The sequence below is a fragment of the Entelurus aequoreus genome, linkage group LG04 (genome assembly GCF_033978785.1).
Source record: "Entelurus aequoreus isolate RoL-2023_Sb linkage group LG04, RoL_Eaeq_v1.1, whole genome shotgun sequence".
Classification (NCBI taxonomy): Eukaryota; Metazoa; Chordata; class Actinopteri; order Syngnathiformes; family Syngnathidae; genus Entelurus; species Entelurus aequoreus.
The window spans coordinates 23,780,061-23,804,154 of record NC_084734.1 but is presented as its reverse complement, the minus strand read 5'-3'; the positions used below and the strand labels follow the sequence as shown (position 1 = coordinate 23,804,154).

Sequence of the window (24,094 nt, the reverse complement as noted above, 5' to 3'; positions counted from 1 at the left end):
ATATTTATTGCTTTTTTCGCAGTATCTAAGGATTCTAAGAACGTTACTGTCATATTGAGTAAAAAACAAAGTTGTGTGTCTGCAAGCCCTAAAAAAAAGCATATGTTTCAATTTATTTATAAGTAAAACTCACAAAGATACATTATTCAGGCATTATTAGCTATTTTGCATGTTTGGTTTCAATAGTTGTGTTTAAATAACTGTCATATTGAGTGTGACAGTTATACCGTCATATTGAGTAAAACCAAATTTTTGTATTTGCAAACCTTACAAAAACACCATATTCTAGTAAAACTCACATAGATACATAATTAAAGGCATTTTTAGACATATGGCGTGTTTGGTTTTGGAGTTATGTTTAAATAGTTTTCATATTTAGTATGACAGTTGTACTGTCATATAGAGTAAAAAAACTAATTTGTGTCTTTGCAAACCTTACATCCATCTTCTTCCGCTTATCCGAGGTCGGGTCGCGGGGGCAGTAGCCTAAGCAGGGAAGCCGAGACTTCCCTATCCCCAGCCACTTCGTCCAGCTCCTCCCGGGATCCCGAGGCGTTCCCAGGCCAGCCGGGAGAGATAGACTTCCCAACGTGTCCTGGGTCTTCCCCGTGGTCCCTAGGGAGGCGTTCAGGTGGCATCCTGACCAGATGCCCGAACCACCTCATCTGGCTCCTCTCGATGTGGAGGAGCAGCGGCTTTACTTTGAGCTCCTCCCGGATGACAGAGCTTCTCACCCTATCTCTAAGAGAGAGCCCCGCCACCCGGCGGAGGAAACTCATTTCGGCCGCTTGTACCCGTGATCTTGTCCAAGATCTCCTCCCCAACCCGGAGATGGCACTCCACCCTTTTCCGGGCGAGAACAATGGACTCTGACTTGGAGGTGCTGATTCCCATCCCAGTCGCTTCACACTCGGCTGCGAACCGATCCAGTGAGAGCTGAAGATCTTGGCCCGATGAAGCCATCAGGACCACATCATCTGCAAATAGCAGAGACCTAATCCTGCAGCCACCAAACCAGATACCCTCAACGCCCTGACTGTGCCTAGAAATTCTGTCCATAAAGGTGCGCTTTATGGACAAAGTGCAGCCTTGGCGGAGTCCAGCCCTCACTGGAAACGGGTCCGACTTACTGCCGGCAATGCGGACCAAGCTCTGACACTGATTATACAGGGAGCGAACCGCCACAATAAGACAGTCCGTTACCCCATACTCTCTGAGCACTCCCCCACAGTACACGGTCGAATGCCTTCTCCAAGTCCACAAAACACAGGTAGACTGGTTGGGCAAACTCCCATGCACCCTCAAGGACCCTGCTGAGAGTAAAGAACTGGTCCACAGTTCCACGATCAGGACGAAAACCACACTGTTCCTCCTGAATCCGAGGTTCGACTAGCCGAGCTTCCTCTCCAGTACACCTGAATAGACCTTACCGGGAAGGCTGAGGAGTGTGATCCCACGATAGTTGGAACACACCCTCCGGTTCCCCTTCTTAAAGAGAGGAACCACCACCCCGGTCTGCCAATCCAGAGGTACCGCCCCCGATGTCCACGCGATGTTGCAGAGTCTTGTCAACCAAGACAGCCCCACAACATCCAGAGCCTTAAGGAACTCCGGGCGGATCTCATCCACCCCCGGGGCCTTGCCACAGAGGAGCTTTTTAACTACCTCGGCAACCTCAGCCCCAGAAATAGGAGAGCCCACCACAGATTCCCCAGGCCCTGCTTCCTCACGTGCTGGTTAGGGATGATCTTTGATAAGAAATTATCGAGTTCGAGCCTATTATCGAATCCTCTTATCGGACCGATTCCTTATCGATTATCTTATCGAGTCCAGATAGGTTGTTGTATATGGAAAAAAACACACAATATTTGGTTTAACAAAAGCTCACTTTTATTATATAAGAAAAAAATAAAATCTAATAAATAAATAAATATTGACTGTTACCCCCCTAAAAAAATAAAATAAAATAAATAAATATTGACTGTTGTTACCCAAAGTATATTAAGTGGAATTTTTCAGAAAAACAAATATATACAGTAACACAAAAACAACCTGTCTCTGTGATCACTATAGGTGTATAAATAATAATATAGTGTTAAATAAAATCAGTCCCTTGGGCACAAAACTTAAAATAATACAGCTCTCCAAAAAGTGCACTTCTCCTGCTATTTGACATAACTGTTTGTTATGATGCTTTGACATGTTTGCACTTTATTTCTTTATTGAAAGAAAATTCTATGAAGAGAAAAGTTATTTGCAAATGTGGTTACAATGCTAAAAAATGACAAGTTAAAGCTAAAAAAAAAGAAATACACTTTATTGAGTTAAAATCTTTCTTTATAGGGGGAAAGATGTGATGTTATGAGCTAGGGAATATAACAACTACACTACCTAGGATGCAACGGGAGTGACGAGCATGCGCGGTAGCCACAAAAAGTGTTGTTGCATGTCGCCACCGGCAGCTAAGAATGAGGTTATTTTATGAGCACGCTGTGAAAGTAAACGTCAAAAACTCAGCCAACACGCCTCGTCTACATTATTTATAATTAGACAGACAACACATATACAGTGTGATTTTGTTTTGTTTACAAGGAAAGAAAAACAAAAGTTAAAAAAGGGAGATGTCATATATGTATGTGCTGCGGTTGCTTTAAGAACGTTGCGACAGCTGCCGTAAAGGAGGTGCGTTGCTATTCTGGTGGCTATGTTTCCGGTTGGTCGTAAAAGTGTTCGTCATGTGTTTGTACCCTGCTCAAATCTCTCATTAAAGTTATTCATTGGATTATACCTTTTGTTTTGAACTTTATTACACCTTGTAACATTGTTTTTCCTGTTTTCCCTATCTGGGCCTAATGACTGAGCTACGTGACGTAATTTCTTCTGATGTCTCAAGGGGCATTTCTGGTCGGGACGGGATTCGTTCCGAGGGATTCGAATAAAGAACCAACTGTTTTTCTTTACTATAGTGGTCTCGATAACGGGTACCGGTTCTCAAAAAGGGATTCGAGTCCGAGGACTCGGTTCTTTTCTTATCGAACAACCGGGAAAACCGGTTTCGAGTATCATCCCTAGTGCTGGTAGGATTGAGGAGGTCTTCGAAATATTCCCTCCACCAATCCACAACATCCGCAGTCGAGGTCAGCAGAACACCATCCCCACCATACATGGTGTTGACATTGTACTGCTTCCCCTTCCTGAGGCGGCGGATGGTGGTCCAGAATCGCTTCGAAGCCGTCCGGAAGTCGTTTTCCATTGCCTCGCCGAACTCCTCCCATGTCCGAATTTTTGCCTCCGCGACCGCTGAAGCCGCACACCGCTTGGCCTGTCGGTACCTGTCTGGTGTCTCCGGAGTCCTATGAGCCAAAAGAGCCCGATAGGACTCTTTCTTCAGCTTGACGGCATCCCTTACCGCTGGACACCAGCGGGTTCTAGGATTACCGCCACGACAGGCACCAACCACCTTGCAGCCACAGCTCCAATCGGCCGCCTCGACAATAGAGGTACGGAATATCGTCCACTCGGACTCAATGTTCAGCGCCTCCCTCGTGACATGTTCAAAGTTCTTCCGGAGGTGGGAATTGAAACTCTCTCTGACGGGAGACTCTGCCAGGCGTTCCCAGCAAACCCTCACAATGCGTTTGGGCCTGCCAGGTCTGTCCGGCATCCTCCCCCACCATCGCAGCCAACTCACCAACAGGTGGTGATCGGTAGAAAGCTCCACCCCTCTCTTCACCCGAGTGTCCAAAACATGAGACCGCAAATCCGATGACACAACTACAAAGTCGATCATGGAACTGCGGCCTAGGGTGTCCTGGTGCCAAGTGCACATATGGACACCTTTATGTTTGAACATAACCACCCGGATCTGAACAACTCGGATTCAGATCCGGGCGGCCATTCTTCCCAATCACGCCTTTCCAGGTTTCACTTTTGTTGCCAACATGAGCGTTGAAGTCCCCCAGTAGAACGAGGGAATCACCCGAGGGAGCACTCTCCAGTACTCCCTCGAGTGAATCCAAAAAGGGTGGGTACTCTGAGTTAAGTTAAAGTACCAATGATTGTCACACACACACACACTAGGTGTGGTGAAATTTGTCCTCTGCATTTGACCCATCCCCTTGTTCACCCCCTGGGAAGTGAGGAGAGCAGTGGGCAGCAGCGGTGCCGCGCCCGGGAATCATTTTTGGTGATTTAACCCCCAATTCCAACCCTTGATGCTGAGTGCCAAGCAGAGAGGTAATGGGTCCCATTTTTATAGTCTTTGGTATGACTTGGCCGGGGTTTGAACTCACAACCTACCGATCTCAGGGCGGACACTCTAACCACTAGGCCACTGATGTTGGTCTTTGTGATGGTGCTTGATGAATGCTTGATTGTAATTGGGGGTTAAATCACCAAAAATGATTCCCGGGCGCGGCCACCGCTGCTGCCCACTGCTCCCCTCGCCTCCCAGGGGGTGAACAAGGGGATGGGTCAAATGCAGAGGACAAATTTCACCACACTTAGTGTGTGTGTGACAATCATTGGTACTTTAACTTTGTTAGTCATTGTGGTGGCGCTTGATGAATGCAGGGCCCTACTGTACTACTGTACTTTAATTTAGCTCATTATGGTTGTGGTAGCCATTGTTGTGTTATTTATGTTTATGTAGTACTTCATATATTATTAAGGTAAATAAATTATTTGTTGAAAGACGGCCATTAAAGCCTACTACGCTGCTGCACATTGATGTTGGTCATTGTGGTGGTGCTTGATGTAATAATCCATTATTATTAGTATTTGATTAGCTACTGGCGTACCACGACGTGACTCACATTTTGACATGTTACCATAGCAGCAAAGCTGCAAACATTACTAGCTGATTTGACAGTATACTTTTTGGGCTCCCTCCGATAGATCTGAGACTCTTAGGACCCGTGGAATCATTAGTTGCTAGCTTGTTTTTAGTGGAGGCACACAAGGCTAACTGTTTAGCTCACTACAATGACATGTTGCGTTACATTTCCTGGGATTACACAATAATTTAGAAATAAAACATTTCTATTTACCTTTTCCTCCTCTTGCCTGATGTCCATGAGCTGAAACGTTGCGCTTGATAACGCTCCGGAACGAGTGTAAAAGGCGGCACCATAATGCTTGGCTGCCGGGACGAGAAAGGCAACGCTGTGTGACTGCTCAGGGGTCGCGGCCTGCAGGTGCAACTGACGGCTGCAGCCCGACTGTTGTTGCATTAAAAGAGTTATTACATTCTCCGCTGTAGTTATCAAATTATAAAGTAGAATTGCTGCCTCGATTAGGCCACTTGTCGGCAGTTAGGCAGACATTTTGTACGCGAACAACTCGGCTAAAGAAAAAATAAATAACAATGGCTGAAAAGGGGCAGGCATTATTGGTGACCGGAACCGGAAGGCAAATCCTCTCACACACACTAGTGAAGAGCTCTCAAACATACAAGTGAAATCCTTTCACACATACAATTGAAATTGTTTTCTCGCAAACACACGAGTGAAAAGTTCTTTCACACACAAGTGAAACCCTTCTACACGTACTAGTGACAAATAATTCTAGGTGTGTGTGTGTGTGAGAGAAAACTAATTCATTAGTGTTTATGAGAGTGTTTCAGTAGTGTGTAAGAGGAAAATATTTCAGTAGTGTGTGTGAGAGGAAAACATTTCAGTAGTGTTTCACTACTGTCATCAGTGTTTCAGTAGTGTGTGTGACAGGAAAACATTTCAGTAGTGTGTATGAGAGTGTTTCAGTAGTGTGTGTGAGGAAAACATTTCAGTAGTGTGTATGAGAGTGCTTCAGGTATTATTATACACACTACTCACACACACTATGTTTCCATAGTGTGTGTGAGAGAAAAAAATTCCAGTAGTGTGTATGAGAGAAAAACATTTCAGTAGTGTGTATGAGAGAAAAACATTTCAGTAGTGTGAGAAGAAAACATTTCAGTAGTGTGTATAAGAGTGTTACAGTAGTGCGTGTGAGAGATAAACATTTTATTAGTGTATATGAGAGTGTTTGTGAGAGGAAAACATTTCAGTAGTGTGGATGAGTGTTTCAGTAGTGTATGAGAGTGTTTCAGTAGTATGTGTTGGAGGAAAACATTTCAGTAGTGTGTATGATAGTGTTTCAGTAGTGTGTGAGAGAAAAACATTCCAGTTGTTTATGTATGAGCATTTCAGTAGTGTTATTAGAGGTAATTCTGAATAATGTCCCTAACGGCCCCTCATCAATAAGAGTCTAGATCAGTGGTTCTTAACTTTGTTGGAGGTACCAAACCCCACAGTTTCATATGCGCATTCACCGAACCCGAACCGTAATCATAAAATGATGTTATTATATTAAAGAAATACTAATAAAGGTATATTTTACAAACAGAAAGTTACAGGAATGTACACATGATCCCATGTTTACATCTCATTGTGCAACATGTGAATGTCTTAGTGAACTAAATGTGATATCTGAAAGAGATACACATTATTTCCAAAGCAGGACCCCCACCCAGACATACAATACTAGTACACAGCTCATTAAAAACAATATGTTATAGTCATTGTAAGTGGGCCAACACTTATATAAGAAAATAATCTCATGGAAATGACTGCTGTCATTTGATTACAATAATAAAACATTTAACTTGTTATTTAGTCAGGTTTGGGACAGGTGTGCTGCAGGTGTGACCACTGTGTATGTGCACGTCTGACGTCGCTCACATGTGCTTCACTGAATGCTCAAGGAGTTTTTGCGTTTGCTCACAAATGGAAAATTAGAGGGAACATTGTTTGGGGGTATCCATAATACGCCGACAGGGAGAAGTTTTTGTTTACACGATGAGTCGGGTGTGTCTTGACCTCCGCGGCGGAGGCTCTGCCGAACCCCTGAAGCCGACTCACCGAACCCATAGGGTTCGATCGAACCCAGGTTAAGAACATTGGTCTGGATGTACTGGAACCACAAATGTTGGTGTGTCCGCATTGAGGGCGGCTCGATCCAAAAATTGGTAGTGTCGATAGTAGTATCAGTATATTACTGATACTAGAGTGATTAAGTTGATATTTGTATTTTTTTCAAATATTTTTGTTGGGGGAGGACTTTGAGGGCAAACAACAAAGGATCTAACAGAGAAGTAAATAGTAATTTTTGCTTTTGTCTCGTTATTGTGTACTATTGACTTTGTTTCAATCCAAAAATTGTAAGTAATAAAAAAGAACAATGAACTAATTAAATAGTATGTTGTATTGTTCCAATATCAATATCACTCATCATAAATACATTAAAAAAGTTACAGTTACTGTGCTAGATATTGTTGCACGATTGCACCAAGAAAAATTCCTAGTTTGTGAACCCGTTCTCAAACAATGGCAATAAAACTATTCTGATTCTGATTCTGATCACCACTCATGGATTATCGGTATCGGAATCGGCAGCATAAATCCCTGATTAAAACATCTCTTATTTTCTTCTTTTTTTTGTTATTATCTTAAAGGGGAACTGTACTTGTTTTATGTTGCCTCTCATTCACAAAATAAGACATCAGAGAGACAAGAACACCTTTTTTTTTTTAGCATTCTAAAAATAAAATAAATTTAAAACGCTTGTGAGATTCAGCTAATGGGATCCCCTGTGTTTCCCTAAGCCCTTTAAAGCATCTTCAAAAAACGTCCAACAATATTGTATATACACGCTCTATGTATATATAAATATTTATATAATGTAATAACACACACCTTCATAACAATGAAGGTGCGTTTTTTAGTCATTTTAAGCATTACCGGGCCTTCTTTTCTATGCGCATTTATTTCAGTGCACATAGCAACGCACTTCCAGTTTCTCATGACAAGACACTCCCTACTTCCGGCGACATCTAATCATGGCAGAAATGGACAGCTGTGTCTGTACAAATGAGGATTCACAATCTTATCTTTTAGAACCTGAATAAACGAAGGACAAATGACTGGTTATCGCGAGCACAAAGAGAGGGTGAAAGGCAGGCAAGGGTCGTCAGTCGACTGAGACTCAGGACCGTAATGACTTTGTGGTGGAAGTGTGGAGCTTGGAGTCAAGCTATGGCAACAAAATGGGGTGCTTCTGCATAATTTGCTATGATGATATGATTTTCTTTAAAAAGGCTCAACAAAATTAAACATAAAAAAAATCTGTTATAAATTATTATTAAAAAACATTTTTATCGTTATGCCATGTTATCAGTTGTTGCTGCTTTTTGTATCATGTACTTTGTTGAGATTTTTTCAAGGGTTTACAGACTTTTAATGACTTTAAAAATGTTTTTAAACAACTAGCATCTTCTGCTGTTAATATAAAATGTACTCGTGTTTAGAGACTCTTTATTTCTGTCCCTCGATGTCCTTAACGAGCTGCAGCGAGCATGACGTCACACTTGCTTGGCGCCAATGTTCCCTCTAAGGTGCGTGCCTGTGCAATTGCGCACGGCTCAAGCGTCCTCTGCGCACGGCAAATCTATGCCACGCACAAAATCAAATAAAAAAATAAGCGCATAACAATTTTCGACACAACACGGACACGACAGAGAAAACAGTTTTCGTCATCATTGTTCAAATATTGTAACGTCTGTCGAGACGCTTTGAGGACATGAATTCCATCGATCACTTTACTGAGCAAAACTCTTTATTGTCGGCCATAAACACATCACCAAAACATTAGTAAAAAAAATTATATCTAGCAAAACTGGTCATCAAATGTGTGCTTATTCTAGTGTCATTTATTAGGAATCTTAATTTATAAATATTAATCATGAAATTCTGTTAGTATATTAAATAAATACTAATAAAAATATATTTTTTACAAACAGGAAGTTGCAGGAATGTACACACGATCCCCTGCTTACATCATTGTGCAACATGTGAATGTTTTAATGGGAACTAAATGCAATGTCTGAAAGGGGTACAAATTATTTCCAAAGCAGGACCTCCACCCAGACAAACAATACAAGTACACAGTTCATGAAAAACAATATTTTTTGTTATTGTCATTGTAAGTGGGCCTAAACACTTATATTAGAAAATAACCTCATGGAAATGACTGCTGTCATTTGATTATAATAATAAGAGAATGTTGTCTGTCTATCTGTGTTGGCCCCGCGATGAGGTGGGGACTTGTCCAGGGTGTACCCCGCCTTCCGCCCGAATGCAGCTGAGATAGGCTCCAGCACCCCCCGCGACCCCGAAAGGGACAAGCGGTAGAAAATGGATGGATGGATGGAGATTTAACTTGTTATTTAGTCAGGTTTGGGACAGGTGTTCTGCTGGTGTAGCCACAGTGTGTGCGTCTGATGGGCTCCACTGAATGCTCAGGGGGCTCCACTGAATGCTCAGGGAGTTTTTGCGTTTGCTCACACACATGAAAAATTAGAGGGAAAATTGCTTGCTCTAGTTTAATTTTCTATTCTTAAAAGCCACCACTGTTCTCTTAATATTTGCACATTTTGTAGATGGCTGTTCGCAGGTATAACTGCGATATATTAAAATTACGTCCACATCACAGACATGCTGACAACGCTCCAGACAATGGCATGCATTTTGTTTACACCCGGTTTCGGTGCGCTGTTTTTGGTGATAAAGGCTTATTTCGGTTGTCAAGTTTTCGGTACATCACTTATCAATAGTGTGCAAATAATAAGCTATATATATATATATATATATATATATATATATATACATATATACATATATATATATATATATATATATATATATATATATATATATATATATATATATATATATATATATATATATATATATATATATATATATATATATATATATATATATATCCATTCATACTGCTACAACCAGCTAATGTTAATGTTTTATGTTTGGATTTGATGTCAGTTTACAAACACACCATCCGTGTCTGAAAGGTGATTGGCGGATAATGAGGAAGTGTTGTTGTGTGTCCAGGGAAGTGCTGGGATGAAAGTGTTTGTGCACGGGAGGCAAAACTTGTTGGAATTGTGCCGTTTGTTATCATAAGATTGGTAATAAAAGTTAAAAATAGCGACATACTTTGCATAATTTCTTCTGGGGGCTTTATATTTCTTGAATTTGTTTGCCACATTCACTAGGGGAAACCCTGTGGTAAAAGCAGCACGTCATGCTTGTTGTTACAATTACACACTGTCGAGCAAGCTAGCTAGGAATGTACACATGTGGGCTAACACTTTACAGATGATATGATTGTTCATGTTTTTCAGTCAGTACAGATTGTGTATTACATACTCAGAAGTTCTTCAGCTGCTGATGCAGAAGCTAGCTTGCCATTGAAGTGTGAATGTCTCTGTGAGCAAGGCGATGTGTTTATAACGCTAGAAAAAGAGTTCCTCTACGTTTCTCAGCTGGTGGTACTCAAATGTAATGCATTTTTTCACCACTTGTGGCAGTAATGACAATATAATTAGAATGTATTCCTTTTAGCACTGTGTAATTTAATATACATTTATTTTTCATTAGTTTTTATGTGTCCCTTCTTTTGCAGTTTATTTATTTTTGTAATCAGCCTAACCTAAGCCTTGATAATAATTTGTGTGACTAACACATGCTTTCATATCATTTAATAATACTATTAAAACCATTTGAATACTATTAAAACCAAGAGTAAAATTCTATTTTTAGTGTACATATCTGAGTGGGCCCTCCGTAGTGGAAAAGTTGTTCTCCGGGGACAAAATTGTTAACTTTTACATTTGAACATATACGTTCAAAAAATAAAAACAATATGTAAAGGCATCAGTGCCTCACCTGCCTTGATCCTCAGTTGGAGTCCATTTTTGCAGCAACTTCATTGCTGTCCAAGAATGTTTGAAGCATAACTGTTAGAACTTGTTGGGTTTATTTAGAAAAATGAACAGATATTGGTGTCGTATTGGCAATTTGAGCAACACAACTAATATATTTTTCCCTTCAAACATATGAAAAGAAAATAATAGAGAATAATGTAAGTGCAGGGTCACACAGCTCATTAGTTGTGATGCACATCTGAATAAAAACATGTTGCTAAATTGCACTTTCGTCAACTTAAAAAATAGCTATGTGAAAAAAAAGAATACTTTTTTGAAAACCACCAACCATGAATCCAATCAGGTTTGGAAAAAAATGTCCAACAAACTCTTAAGAACTTTCTGATCCTTTTGATGATGTAGCAATTATTCAGTTATGTGCAAAACCTCAGTTCCTTCTGCCGTGAAATAGGCCCCAACGCTGGTCCCCGCTGTTGGAACGCTCCAGTTTTTCCCTCCAACCTTTCACTATCTCACTAAAGTCCTCCTCGGAGAATGCCTGGAGAGAAAATAAGTAACAATAAGTAATAAGTAACAACAAAGACATTCTGCAATGGTTTGTTTTTGACACCTGAATAAAGTCACTCTTGGCGGCGTCTGCTCTCTGCAGCTCGTCCTTAATGACCTGGATGAACTGGGCTGTTCGGTCCTGTGCCTGAACGCTGCAGAAGCCAGCATCTTGGATGAACTGCAGCGTCAGCAGCAGCAAGAGAGACGGAAACAATGAGACCGTTCTAGCATGAACTTGTTTTGAAAGACAAAAACATTAACAATAGGACGCAACAGGTTTTCAATTCCTACAATCTATTAAAACACAAACATCAGGATGGTTGAAGACATTTGACAGGTGCTTTATTTGGCGTGTTACACGGTAAAACTGTGCTTGTAACTCTTCGAGCTGCAGCAGAATGCACAAGCAATGTCTCTTTGCATGTGTGCGCAACGCACGTCTCGCAGTATATCACAGAATTGCAAAACTTTAGGTCTCTAAATCACAGCCAGATCTGGTCCGCCACATCATTTAAGGCGGCCCGCGAAAGAAATAATATGCGTCAATAAAAAACGTTTTACTTTCTCTTTAAATGTATTCATTCTTTCCATTTTGACAGCAAAAATATAAACATCATATGCAATTGCATATGATCTAATAATTATTACACCATCATACATCCATCCATCCAATTTCTACTGCTTATGCCTTCCTGGGTCGCGGGGGGTGCTGGAGCCTATCTCAGCTGCATTCGGGCGCAAGGCGGGGTACACCCTGGACAAGTCGCCACCTCATCGCAGGGCCAACACAGATAGACAGACAACATTCACACTCATATTCACACACTAAGGCCAATGTAGTGTTCAATCAACCTATCCCCAGGTGCATGTCTTTGGAGGTGGGAGGAAGCCGGAGTACCCCACGCAGTCACATGCTAACTCCACAAAGAAAGATCCAGAGCCCGGGATTGAACTCAGGACCTTTGTATTGTGAGACACATGCACAAACCCCTGTCACACCGTGCTGCCCCACCATCATACATTTTCAACTTAAAATAAAAATAATGATAATAAATATCTGCTTGACTCATGATTTCAAAGCAAATAATCAATCAAAAAATGTCAATAGATTTTATGGTAAAAAGAAAAGCTGGCAGCTTAGTTGCCAAAATTATACTGTAAAATAAATCATAGCACCATTTTTAATTTACAGTAATATGCAGTAAAAAACTGTACATTTTACGGTAAAATTGTGAGGACTGAGCTGCCACTTTTTTCCTTTTTTTTCTACCGCAAAATCAAAGTATTTTTTTGTACAGTGTATGTAAAATGATAAATAATCAAACGCATAAATATGATAATATCATGATGTGACTTATATTCATAAATTATTCACACATACAAGCTCTGAGGGATGTGGCCCTCAGTAAAAAACAGTTTGACATTCCTGCGGTAAAATATTTTTGCAACAAAATAACCCATCTTATACATAGGAACGAACATTTTATCACAAATATTATTAATTTTCACAAACCAAAAAATACAAATGCATATACATATTTTGAGTATTGGGACGAGATGTCTACCCTTTTTGTTTGGGCTTTCCAATGGATCAAACATAGGTTATGATTATCGCCATCTAATTGGTTAATAATTTTTAGTAAAGAACCATAATTTGCACATCTAAATAGTAGAAGATGAGCCAGTTCACTGCAGATGGAAATTAGCTATTTAGCTACAATCTGGTACAGAACATATCTGTCTTTGAGCTTAATGTTTCTGTGCATTGTCCCTTCAAATAAATACTAAACTAAACTATAACCTTCAGGAGCCCAAATGGGCTTTCTTGTTTATATCATCTAAACTATATATCCTGTCCTGTACAGTAGTATGAGGATTCATCGGGACATAAACTGAAGACTTTGCGAACTCTAGTGGACAAAACGTGTAATTGCCACAAAAACACAGTCTGGCATTTCTTGTGTATTAATTGCTAGTGAGGGCAGGCCATTTGTCATTTCCCAGATGGGAAATGACAAAATATCATATCAGAAGCTTCAAATAATTGTATTTTGAGGGAAAATAATGTACAGATGTTGTTCAGGAGGATCATTTGCTATAGTAAATTTGTCATGACTGTTGTTTAGTTTTACTTCCTGTCCAGCGCTTTTATTTTGGTTCCTTTTCCTGTTTTTGGTCTGTCTTTCTGTGACTTCACTACTGCTTCTGAAGCCTGTTTTGCTCACCAGTCCGTAATTGCAAATCAGGAGGGTTTATCTGCCAGTGTGTCCAACGCCGGTTCATTGTTTCGATATCTGTGTTGTGCCTCCTTGAGGTTTTCCCTTGCCTTACCTTATCTTATCTTGCCTTGTTTTTTGTCTAATTTTTGCTAAACCGTGATCTACTGTGATCTGGTGCTGCCACAATTTTCGTACCTAACAAAAATACAGTATTTTCCGGATTATAGAGCGCACCAGTATATATAGCTGCACCGCACTATAAGCCACATATATATACCTTGTAAAAAGAGTTATTTACACAGAAATATATTGTAAATATGTAATTACATACCTGTAACATTGCCATGTTACAGGTATGTTACGGCTGATCAAACAAAACACAAGTCATCATCATGGACCCACTAGCTGCGGAAGCTAGCTCTCCAATCAGCTAAACAGACTCAATAACTTCAGGGTGACGTTTTGATTAATTTACTAAAGAATTCGTGAAACTGAAACAATACAAAAAGAATGCCATTGTAAGTTAACAACACTAACACAGACACTGGTAAACGTGTTAGCATATTAGCTAATGCTAACGACACAGGGTCATTACATTACGATAGCACATACAAATATGCATGAAAACACTCCGACAGACGTCACACATGGGACGGTTTAGTAAGTATGAACAGTTTTAGTTATATTGTAAAACAGGGGTCCCCAACATTTTTGACTCAGGGGCTGCATTGGGTTAAAAAAATGTGGCCGGGGGCCGGGCTGTATATAAATATATATATATATATATATATATATTCTGAGTGCGATGTCACGTTATCGATGGGAAAATGCATTTTAGACAATATGATTTGCCCGAGTGGCTAGGAGACACAGAGAATAACAAATGGTAGAAAATGGATTAGAAAGGACAGATTTGAAAAAATAATAATACATTTTTTAATAATTTTTTTTAACTTGGGCCTTCCCCGGCCCGCGGGCCAAGTTGAAATCACTAAATGGAAGGATACTGCGGCACCTGCAGTGAGCAAACTCGTCCGAATGATGGCGCGATAGCACAAACAATAAAACACCTCAGTTTATTTGCTTTTTGTTTGTTTTTTTCCTAAACTATTTTTATTATGGCAGTCAGTGAAGAAAAATCCACAAATTAGATGTACCGTTTTATAAACCGTAGGGTTCAAAGTGTAGGAAAAAAGTAGCAATTTATAGTCTAGAATTTACGACATCTTTTACCTGCATAACGCCTGCCTTCTCTGCATCCTGTGATCACATTGATTGTACAAAGGGTTAAAAAGTATGGTACACATACTGTTTAACGCTGGCCAGACCTGAGGCATGTCTGTTTTTAAAGACTTGGAATATTTGACAACCAAATAGAGCTACCAGTTTACGAGGCTAATGTTAGCGCAGCGTAGCTTTTACCCTGTTAGCCTGGCAAACTTCTGTTTTCTTGGCTGAATTTGCAGCATTTCTTTCATGCAGTTGTTTTTAGGGTTTGTGTGTGTTTTTGGCAGCTCATTTCCTCGTATTTGTTTCTTTTTAATCCTGCTGCATTCATGGGATTGCTTCATCTTTAATATTGCAGCATTGTCCCATTGCATGTTGTTGATGGTGTTTGTGTGTTACTGTGTTTGGAATGCTTGGACGTATTTTCGTCCACCACAGTTTAGCAATTACAAGAATATAATGTACTTCATTAACTATGTTTGGCTGACATACGTCCTCTTTTCCCCGGACATGTCCCCTTTTGCGGGGGTGTCCGGGCGGGGTTTCTTAAATGCCTCAAATGTCCGGCATTTTGAGTTAGGGTTGCATGTATTTTCAATGTACATCCAGGGTTAAGTTAAGAAGGGGTTAAACAAAACAAACTGTGAAGGTGCGCACGGAGAAACATTCGTGAGGGAGGGGCAGAGACACAGAGCGAGAGGGCTAGTGAGTGGAGACAGACATGAAAACAAGAAATGCCGAAAAGTAAATGCAACTTCACGGATGATTTGCGGAAAAAGTATTTGTGTTTTGGTCCTGGCCGTGACACATGGGAAGCAGAATGCACTGTGTGCAATGCAGGAACGTGTATATCTGTGGCAAATAAAGGGGCCAAAGATCTACAAGCCCATATCGACACTACAAAGCACAAAACAGCTGTGCAGGACGAGAGCTCGTCTGCTGTTTTTTGTTTAAATGTAATTAACTTCTTTTGAGGCATTATTTATGTTTAGATTATATACAAGAGGTTATTTTGAATATTTCTACCTCTGCACTTTTTTTCCAAAACTGTGAATGTTACAGAATATAAGTGTGACTTATTTTGTTATACTGTCAAGCAGTGTTGGCGTTAACGCACCGAAATCAGAAAGGACGCAGATTTTTTTATTTTACCATTTGCGGCCCACAGCTAATGTTTTAAAGGCCCACGGCACATTCTAAAAATACTATCAAAATAAACAAAAACATAACAAAAGTGAAATAAAAAAGCTTACAGGTGAAATGTCATTTAGAAACAGTTGCAATGTTGACTAATAAAACAAAAATGTTTTGTTGTTTTTCAAACTGTCATTGCAATGCCTTGTATGTAGGCATTTGCCAGGCCTCCCTCGCCCGCCTGCAGCTCGTGCAGAACTCTGCTGCTCGTCTGCTAACACAGACCCGCAGACGTGAGCACATCACCCCTATATTAGCGTCCCTTCACTGGCTCCCTGTGCGTTACAGAATCAATTTTAAACTACTTTTATTTGTTTTTAAATGTCTAAACAACCTCGCGCCAACATATCTCTCCGACCTCCTTCAGCCTTACTGCCCCACCCGATCCCTAAGATCAGCCGATCAGCTGCTACTGACGGTCCCAGACACAAGGCTGAAGCTTAGAGGTGACAGAGCTTTCGCTGCTGCTGCTCCCAAGCTCTGGAACGACCTACCTCTGAGTGTTAGACAAGCCTCCTCTCTTCCTGTTTTTAAATCTCTCTTAAAAACATACTTTTATTCCATGGCTTTTAACACTGAGTGATATCCATCCTGCAAGGGCGCCCCATAATACACCTACTGTGAACCTGTTTTTATGTTTTTATGTTTTTATATTTTATTTATTTATTTTTTATCGTGTTCTGTTTGTGTTGTGTTGTGTTTGCTCGGTTCTCGTATTATTTTTAACCTGCCCATTGTACAGCACTTTGTCTACCCCTGTGGTAAATTTTAAATGTGCTTTATAAATAAAGCTGATTTGATTCGATTTGATTGCTCAAAACATAATAATAATAATCAAAATCAATTTTATTATGAATCATTGACCTATCAAAGGTTCCGATTACTTCACATCAAATATTCCACTAAGAAAAATATTTTTGGTGGAAGATTTTGCATATTTTGTGTGTTTGCCATAAAAAACATAGTTTTGTTTGACAAAAAAGGGCGGAAAACAAACAAAAAAAAAAACACAACATAAAAAAACTAAAACATTTTGAAATGAGTAATAGATGTGAAGTTGATGTAGACCCTAGAGATTTAGGCGTTAAATATAAAATGTATGTATGCCCTGGCACACCATTATCATCATTTCATGACCCAAGCAAAACACTTTTTACACTTTTATACTGAAATAAATACAGCTACAACTTATTCAATAAAACATAGAAAAAACTAGCAGCAGTGGTAAAGTTTAGATCCATAAAGGAAAGAAGAAAGTGAATGAATGTTTATAATTGAATACATTTACATATGTATACACATTTGTTTTCTTTTGTATTATTTTTTTTAATGAATTAAGTAACGTTTATGACAACCTTTTTCCAAAACACAACATAGAATGTGAGATGTAACCGGATAATGCATACATTTGTCATTTATTTTCAAAACGCTTACAAAAAAGTGGTACCCCAAAAATTTACTGTGGCACCCCATTTTTATGACTTGATGGGGTCCCTGGGACCCCATTTTGAAAATACCTAGCGCCAACACTACTGTCAACATAGGAGAAAAAATGCTTTATTTAAATAAATATATTACTTATGACGCAAGTTCGAGTATCATTGGCAAATTTTCACCTAGTCCCGGCCTTGGCGTGCTGCCCGCCTTGGCACGCATATATGTGTCCTTTTTTGGGGATTTCAGAATATGGTCAGCCTAAACTATGTTCAGACTGACTCGTTGATCTCACTAGATGGAACAAAGTGTCCGTTGGTGTGTTATTTACACGTGAAGAGCAACAATGTCGTCTCATGACATCATCATATGGTTACCTTTCCATACTGTGATGGCGTGTAGAGGATGTAGCCTCGCTGTTTGACGTAGGCCTCAAACTGCGCAGTCCATGGCTTCTCCCCACAGCAGTAGTCACTGATAAGCAGCTGACCTCCAGGCTTTAACCAGGACTAGACATACAGGAGCGTGTGTTGAACATAATTCTGGTGAAGTTGTGAGGCATGAAAACATTCTTACATGGAAGCGTTTAAAGAGCGCCAGCTTGTCTGCAATGTGCAGGATTGTGTCTCTGCTGTAGATGACGTCAAAGGAACCCTCAGAGAACGTCCTCTTAGTGGCGTCAGACACCTCAAATTCAACCTACACCAGATTATTCATCATTACTACTCAGATTACACTTTTACTTGCACTATTGTCTGTATCAGCATTACATACTGATGGCAGCCTCTCAGCCAGCGCCCTCTCCATGGCGATGTCCACCATATTCTCTGACAGGTCCATGCCGAGGACCTTTACCCGGAACGTCTAAAATTATAAATATATTTTACAGTAAAAAAATCTGTATAAATAATATTATTATGGTATGTCATCATTATAATGTGGCATCAGGTGGCGCTGTCCTGGGCTCGTTCACCTTTGCCATGTAGAAGTCCCCTCCACCGATACCACAGCCAACATCCAGAACCTTCTGGCCAGGTTGCAAGTTGAGCATGTCTACAAACTCCTGTTGATAGAAAGTCACCATCAACACACTGTAAAAATATTCAGTAGATTTTACAATAAAAAAAAATTAAAAAATGTACAATTAAAAAAGTGGTACACTGATAAAGCTTAACTTATCATTACTATAACAATCTACAAGGTAATAGAGTAATAGAGGTAATATAGTTCGCTTCTTGTTCTTCCCCTCCGTTTATCTGTTTTCCTTTGTAATGCAAGTTATCATTACATATATGTATTGTTGCATTTGAATCAATTGTATAGTTGATAATAGAGGTAATTATTGTTATTATTCATTATCAATAGTACTATTTCTGTTGGTATTTTTATTGCACCATTTGTAGAGTAATAATGTTCATTTTCACTTCTGTGTTATTACTATCTACTTCCATAACTGCTTCTCTGCTATCACTTTTACTATTATATTTGTATTTACAATAATGCACTGTGAAAAAAAAGACCATAGATTTTACAGTAAAAAACTGGCAGATCAGTCACCAGAATTTTACCTTAACAAACAGTGGTTGCATTTTTCCATTTTCAGCAGGGGTGTCCAGAGTTTTTGACTTGGGGGCTGCACTGGGGACCATATTATATTAATATAATGAATATATATAATATGATTGGTTATTAAGAGCCTGCGACCCAGAGAGGGACAAGCGGTAGAAAATGGATAAATGGAGTATTAAGAGTGTGTGAAAGTTCAACTCCTACCTTGTTTACTTCCGTGACGACCTCCTTAAAGTTTTGTTATCAATCAGTAATATCAAGCAGCTAAAACGCCCCAAAAAATTTGTAAAAAGAGTGTTTTGCATGTTTCCCATCACGCATTGTAATGGATTTAAATGGGTGTAATTTAGAATTTGTTTATGGTGCGTGGATGTTTTTGTAATACTCACAAAGTTCAGTGAGCAGGTTGTGTTATGTGTGAGACCATGTGTATTGACGCTTTGTGTTGGTTGCATTTTTTTTTTGCGCCATGACTCGGAAAGGTTGTTTGGAACTTGTCATATAAGTAAAAGCTGTGCTATGCCCACTTTAAACCGCAATTCCTGTTTGTTGACCTGAATCACTTATGTTGTCCACAAGATGGTAGAAAAGTTGATGCTGCAATTAGACCGTCAAATAGTTAAAATTTATTCAATAAGACATTTTTGACTAAACTTGTGATGTGTGATGTTGAGTGGGCCAAATTGAATCTGTCGCCGGGCCACATGGCCTATAGTTTGGACACCCTGATTATAAAAAAACAGATTTTACGGTAAAAAAAAAGACCTGGCAGCTCAGTCGCCAGCAAAAATAGAAGTGGTGCTGTTTTTCCATTTACAGTAATGCACTGTAAAAATAACGACCGCAGATTTTTGGGTGAAAAACTGGCAGCTTGGTCGCCAGAATTTTACCGTATATAACGGTGGTAGCGTTTTTTCAGACTGAACTGACAGTTGGTTTTTTTTTACTGTCAACTCTATAGAATTTATTTTGCAGTGTACTGTCGTGCTTAGATTTGGTTATTTGATAACTCAAAAATTACTTTTATATTCTGGTGCCTACCTAAGCTAAGCAAATGCCAGACTAATTCCAATGTGAATGGCTACTGACAATACAAAAGCGCCAGCGATGTGAACCACTATAATGTTTTTTCTTACATTTCATCATTTTTCATTGGGAACCCTTAGACTTTTGTACAGTGGCCTGGAAGGGCAACACACTTGAACATTTCATGAAAACACAAAAAACAAAAGAAAAAACACTTTACAATTTTAGAAAACATAAAAACAAAAGCGGAAACAACTTACAATTTTCTTGCAAGGTGATAGTTTATGGGACAAGCTTTACAGTGGAATAAAACAATGTAAATCTCTTTCTGTATCCAAGAAAATGTAAAAATCCTGATCATGAAAAGATATGACAGAGTAGAATTATCTCTTCATTATTGGTTTGAATCTTCCATCCATCCATTTTCTACCGCTTATCCTTTCGGGGTCGCAGGGGGTGCTGGAGCCTATCTCAGCTACAATCGGGCGGAAGGCGGGGTACATCCTGGACAAGTCGCCACCTCATCGCAGGGCCAACACAGATAGACATCTTGTAAAATGAAAATATGGCTGACTGCAAAGTCAATTGTTGTATTTGTGAAAATATTATATATTTTGAACTTCTTTCTGCTCCTTTTCATTCATATTTTACTTTAATGTCATGTTGATTGATTTATTTTTATTTTATTGCTTTGTTTGATTTTTTTTTAGAAATGAAATAAATAAGTGAACTGAACTAAACCGAAAAGGGAATGTCCCAAATCATAGATTGACAGCTAAATCAACCAATCATCTGTGGACAAAATATTGGCTGTCAATCTGTGATTTGGGACATTCCCTTTTCAGTCAATGAAATTGTAAGTTCCATCCATCCATCCATTTCCTACCGCTTATTCCCTTCCGCTTTTATGTTTTATGTAAAGTGTTTTGTCTTATGTTTTTTGTATTTTCTGAAAATGTAAAGTGTTTTGTCCTATGTTTTTTGTATTTTCTGAAAATGTAGTGTTTTGTCCTAAGTTTTTGTATTTTCTGAAAATGTAAAGTGTTTTGTCCTATGTTTTTGTGTTTTATGAAATTTTAAAGTGTTTTGTCCTATGTTTTTGTATATTCTGAAAATGTAAAGTGTTTGTCCTATTTTTTTTGTATTTTCTGAAAATGTAAAGTGTTTTGTCCTATGTTTTTGTTTTATGAAATTTAAAGTGTTTTGTCCTATTTTTTGTGTTTTATAAAATTGTAATGTGTTTTGACTTTTGTTTGTGTTTTATAAAAATGTAAAGTGTTTTGTCTTTTGTTTTTTTCTGAAAATGTAAAGTGGTTTGTCCTATGTTTTTGTGTTTAATGAAATTGTAAAGTGTGTTGTGTTTTTTTGTGTGTTTTATGAAAATGTAGTTGTGGAGGGGGGCGTGGCTTGCGGGCCTGCAGCGGAATGGGTTGTGCCAGGACCGGCCTCGAAGACAGCAACAGGTGCGTAGATGGCCCAGATGGGCCTTGTTGTCTAATCACCTGTCGCCTTTATTGGCAGCAGCCGGGATGAGACAAGTGGTTGGAGTTGGAGGTGCTGCTGGGCAGGAGAAAAAGACCTTTCGCTGAAAAGCAAAAGCCTGCACTATTGAATGAAAATAAAACAGTGTTATACTCTGAATTTCGGGCTCTCCTGGCAGTGTGTGGTGGTCTGAAGAACCCACTAGAGGGCAACCTCTACATCACCAGAGGAGATGGAAGCCCACCCTCTGGTAGCATTGGCGAAGATCCTCGCGGAGGTGTCGGCGGCCAGTCGCCAACAGCTGGAGGCGGCATAGCAGCAAGTGGGCCAGCAGGGCCAGATGATGAGAGCGCTGGCGGACCGGATCGGAGAGGCACTGCCAACATCAGCGGCCGTCTCCATGCAGCGCATGAGGGAAGAAGAGGACCACCATGCCTTCATAGACATTTTTGTGGCCACAGCGGAGGCATGCGCGTGGCCGAAAGAGGAGTGGGGAGTGCGATTCTTGCCGCTGCTGGCGGGGGAGGCGCAGCGAGCGGCGCTTAGCCTACCGCCGGCCTCCCGCCTACACTTCCCGGACCTGAGGAGGGCGGTGCTGGACCGGACCGGTTGCACCGCCGAGGACCACCTATGCCGGTTCCGGGCGCTGCGTCTGGGGACAGAGGACCGCCCATTCGTAGTCTGGCAGCAGCTCTGGGACGCGGCGACACGTTGGCTGCAGCCAAGAGAGGGCGACGACCAGGTGATGGAGCTACTGGTCACGGAGCAGTTCTTGAAGGCGATACCAGCGCGGACGGCGGCCTGGGTCCGTTACCACCGGCCCCAAGACCTGAACGCAGCGGTGACGCTCGCTGAGGACCACTTGGCGGTGCACCGCGAGGCAGCCGAGCGCCCAGCACCAAGCGCCGAGGCCCACTTGACTCTATGTCTGCTTTGTGCCAACAGGACCCAACGCGCCTAGCACCAGCACCGCGCAGAGTGAGCGCGCAGAGGGAGGGGGCGGCGCCGCACAAATAACTATTTTATTTGTGCTTCCTCGCAGGCCCCGGCTGCTGCGAATACGCTGCTTCCCGCGCAGACGGCCCCTCAAACGCCTGGGCAGGCGTGCCGGAGGCGTGGGCGGCCTGGTCACGTGCGTCAGGAACCTCCACGCGTGGAGGTGGGGCAGGACCTCATCGGCCCTCCGGCGCCTCCCCCGGCCCGGGTGAGACGTACTGTATGCCGGTAAGGATAAAAGGGAGTACCAGGCGATGGTGGATTCGGGCTGCGAGCCGTTCATGATCCACCAGAACCTGGTTCGACCCGGGGCTTTGAGGCAGGCAGCACGGGTGAAAATTAGATGTGTTCATGGGGATGTGCACGAGTACCCTGTGGTGCCAGTGGAAATTTGGTGTAATAAGAGAAAATATAGGGTCGAAGTTGCTGTAAGTGCGCACCTCACGTACCCCTTAATTCTAGGAACTAATTGGGCGGGGTTTCCTGACTTAGTGAAACAGTGCGCAGGGGTGCGTTCATGGCCGGTAGGAAAACGGGATATCTGCGCTGTTCTCAGCGGCGACGCGAGGTCATCCAGCGCTGCCGAGGGGGAACCAGCGGGGGCTTCGCGGGAACCCTCCAATGACACCCCGTGGAGGATTTCCCCCTTGAGCAGTCGCGGGATGACACTCTGTGCTCAGCCTGGGACCAAGTCATATCAATTGACGGTCAGCGGGTTAGCGCGGGTATTCCCGCACTTTGCATTAATTAGGGACAGATTATACCGGGTGAGTCGTGACACTCAGACAGGAGAAGAAATCACCTAGTTGTTGGTGCCGTCTTATCATACCCCATGTGGCCAGCCATGGGGTTGAAGTGCGCCGCCTGGAAAATAATTTCCCGACGGCGCACTTCAACCCCATAGCTTGCCACATGGGGTATGATAAGACACTCAATCGGGTAGTGGTCCGGTTCGATTGGCCGGGTATCCGAGCAGACGTGCGCCGCTGGTGCACTGCTTACCCGGACTGCCAGCTAGTCAATCCTGCGGCCACCCCCAAGGCGTCCTTGTGCCCACTACCACTCATGGAGGTCCCATTTGAAAGGATTGGCATGGACCTCATCAGACCATTCCACCCGAGCACTCGGGGATACCGCTTTGTGTTAGTCCTGGTGGATTACGCAACTCGATATCCCGAAGCATTTGCTCCGAGCCCAGAAACGTCAGCACCGCTTGTATAACAGGGGGACGCAGCTAAGGAAATGTTTACCGGGAGAAAAAGTGCTTGTATTACTCCTGACGTCCAGCTCGAAATTACTCGCCAAGTGGCAAGGACCCTTTGTGGTCACACGGCAAGTGGGCGATGTAGAATATGAGGTCCGGCGCTAGGAACGGGGCGGAGACACCCAAATTTACCATCTCAACCTCCTGAAAGCATGGACGGAGGCAGAGCTTGTTTCCATGGTGACGGTGGTCGAGGAGGAGGAGGAGGAGGAGGAGGAGTTAATAAATAATAAATGATAAATGATAAATGGGTTATACTTGTATAGCGCTTTTCTACCTTCAAGGTACTCAAAGCGCTTTGACAGTATTTCCACATTTACCCATTCACACACACATTCACACACTGATGGC

General features: G+C 41.3%; 1 protein-coding gene across 2 annotated transcripts in view; it reads right to left on the bottom strand.

Annotated features, from left to right (window-relative positions):
• Window positions 1-10,842: 10,842 nt before the first annotated feature.
• Window positions 10,843-24,094, bottom strand: part of pmt (phosphoethanolamine methyltransferase) — a 47,127-nt gene continuing 33,875 nt past the window's right edge. For both annotated transcript variants that reach the window (XM_062044403.1, XM_062044402.1), the window contains 6 exons: window positions 18,380-18,469; window positions 18,181-18,270; window positions 17,983-18,105; window positions 17,784-17,915; window positions 11,394-11,510; window positions 10,843-11,321 (listed from right to left, as the gene is read on the bottom strand). In XM_062044403.1, the coding sequence (XP_061900387.1) occupies window positions 11,211-11,321; window positions 11,394-11,510; window positions 17,784-17,915; window positions 17,983-18,105; window positions 18,181-18,270; window positions 18,380-18,469 (663 nt within the window). In that variant the 3' untranslated portion in view covers window positions 10,843-11,210. The remainder of the gene's footprint in view (window positions 11,322-11,393; window positions 11,511-17,783; window positions 17,916-17,982; window positions 18,106-18,180; window positions 18,271-18,379; window positions 18,470-24,094) is intronic.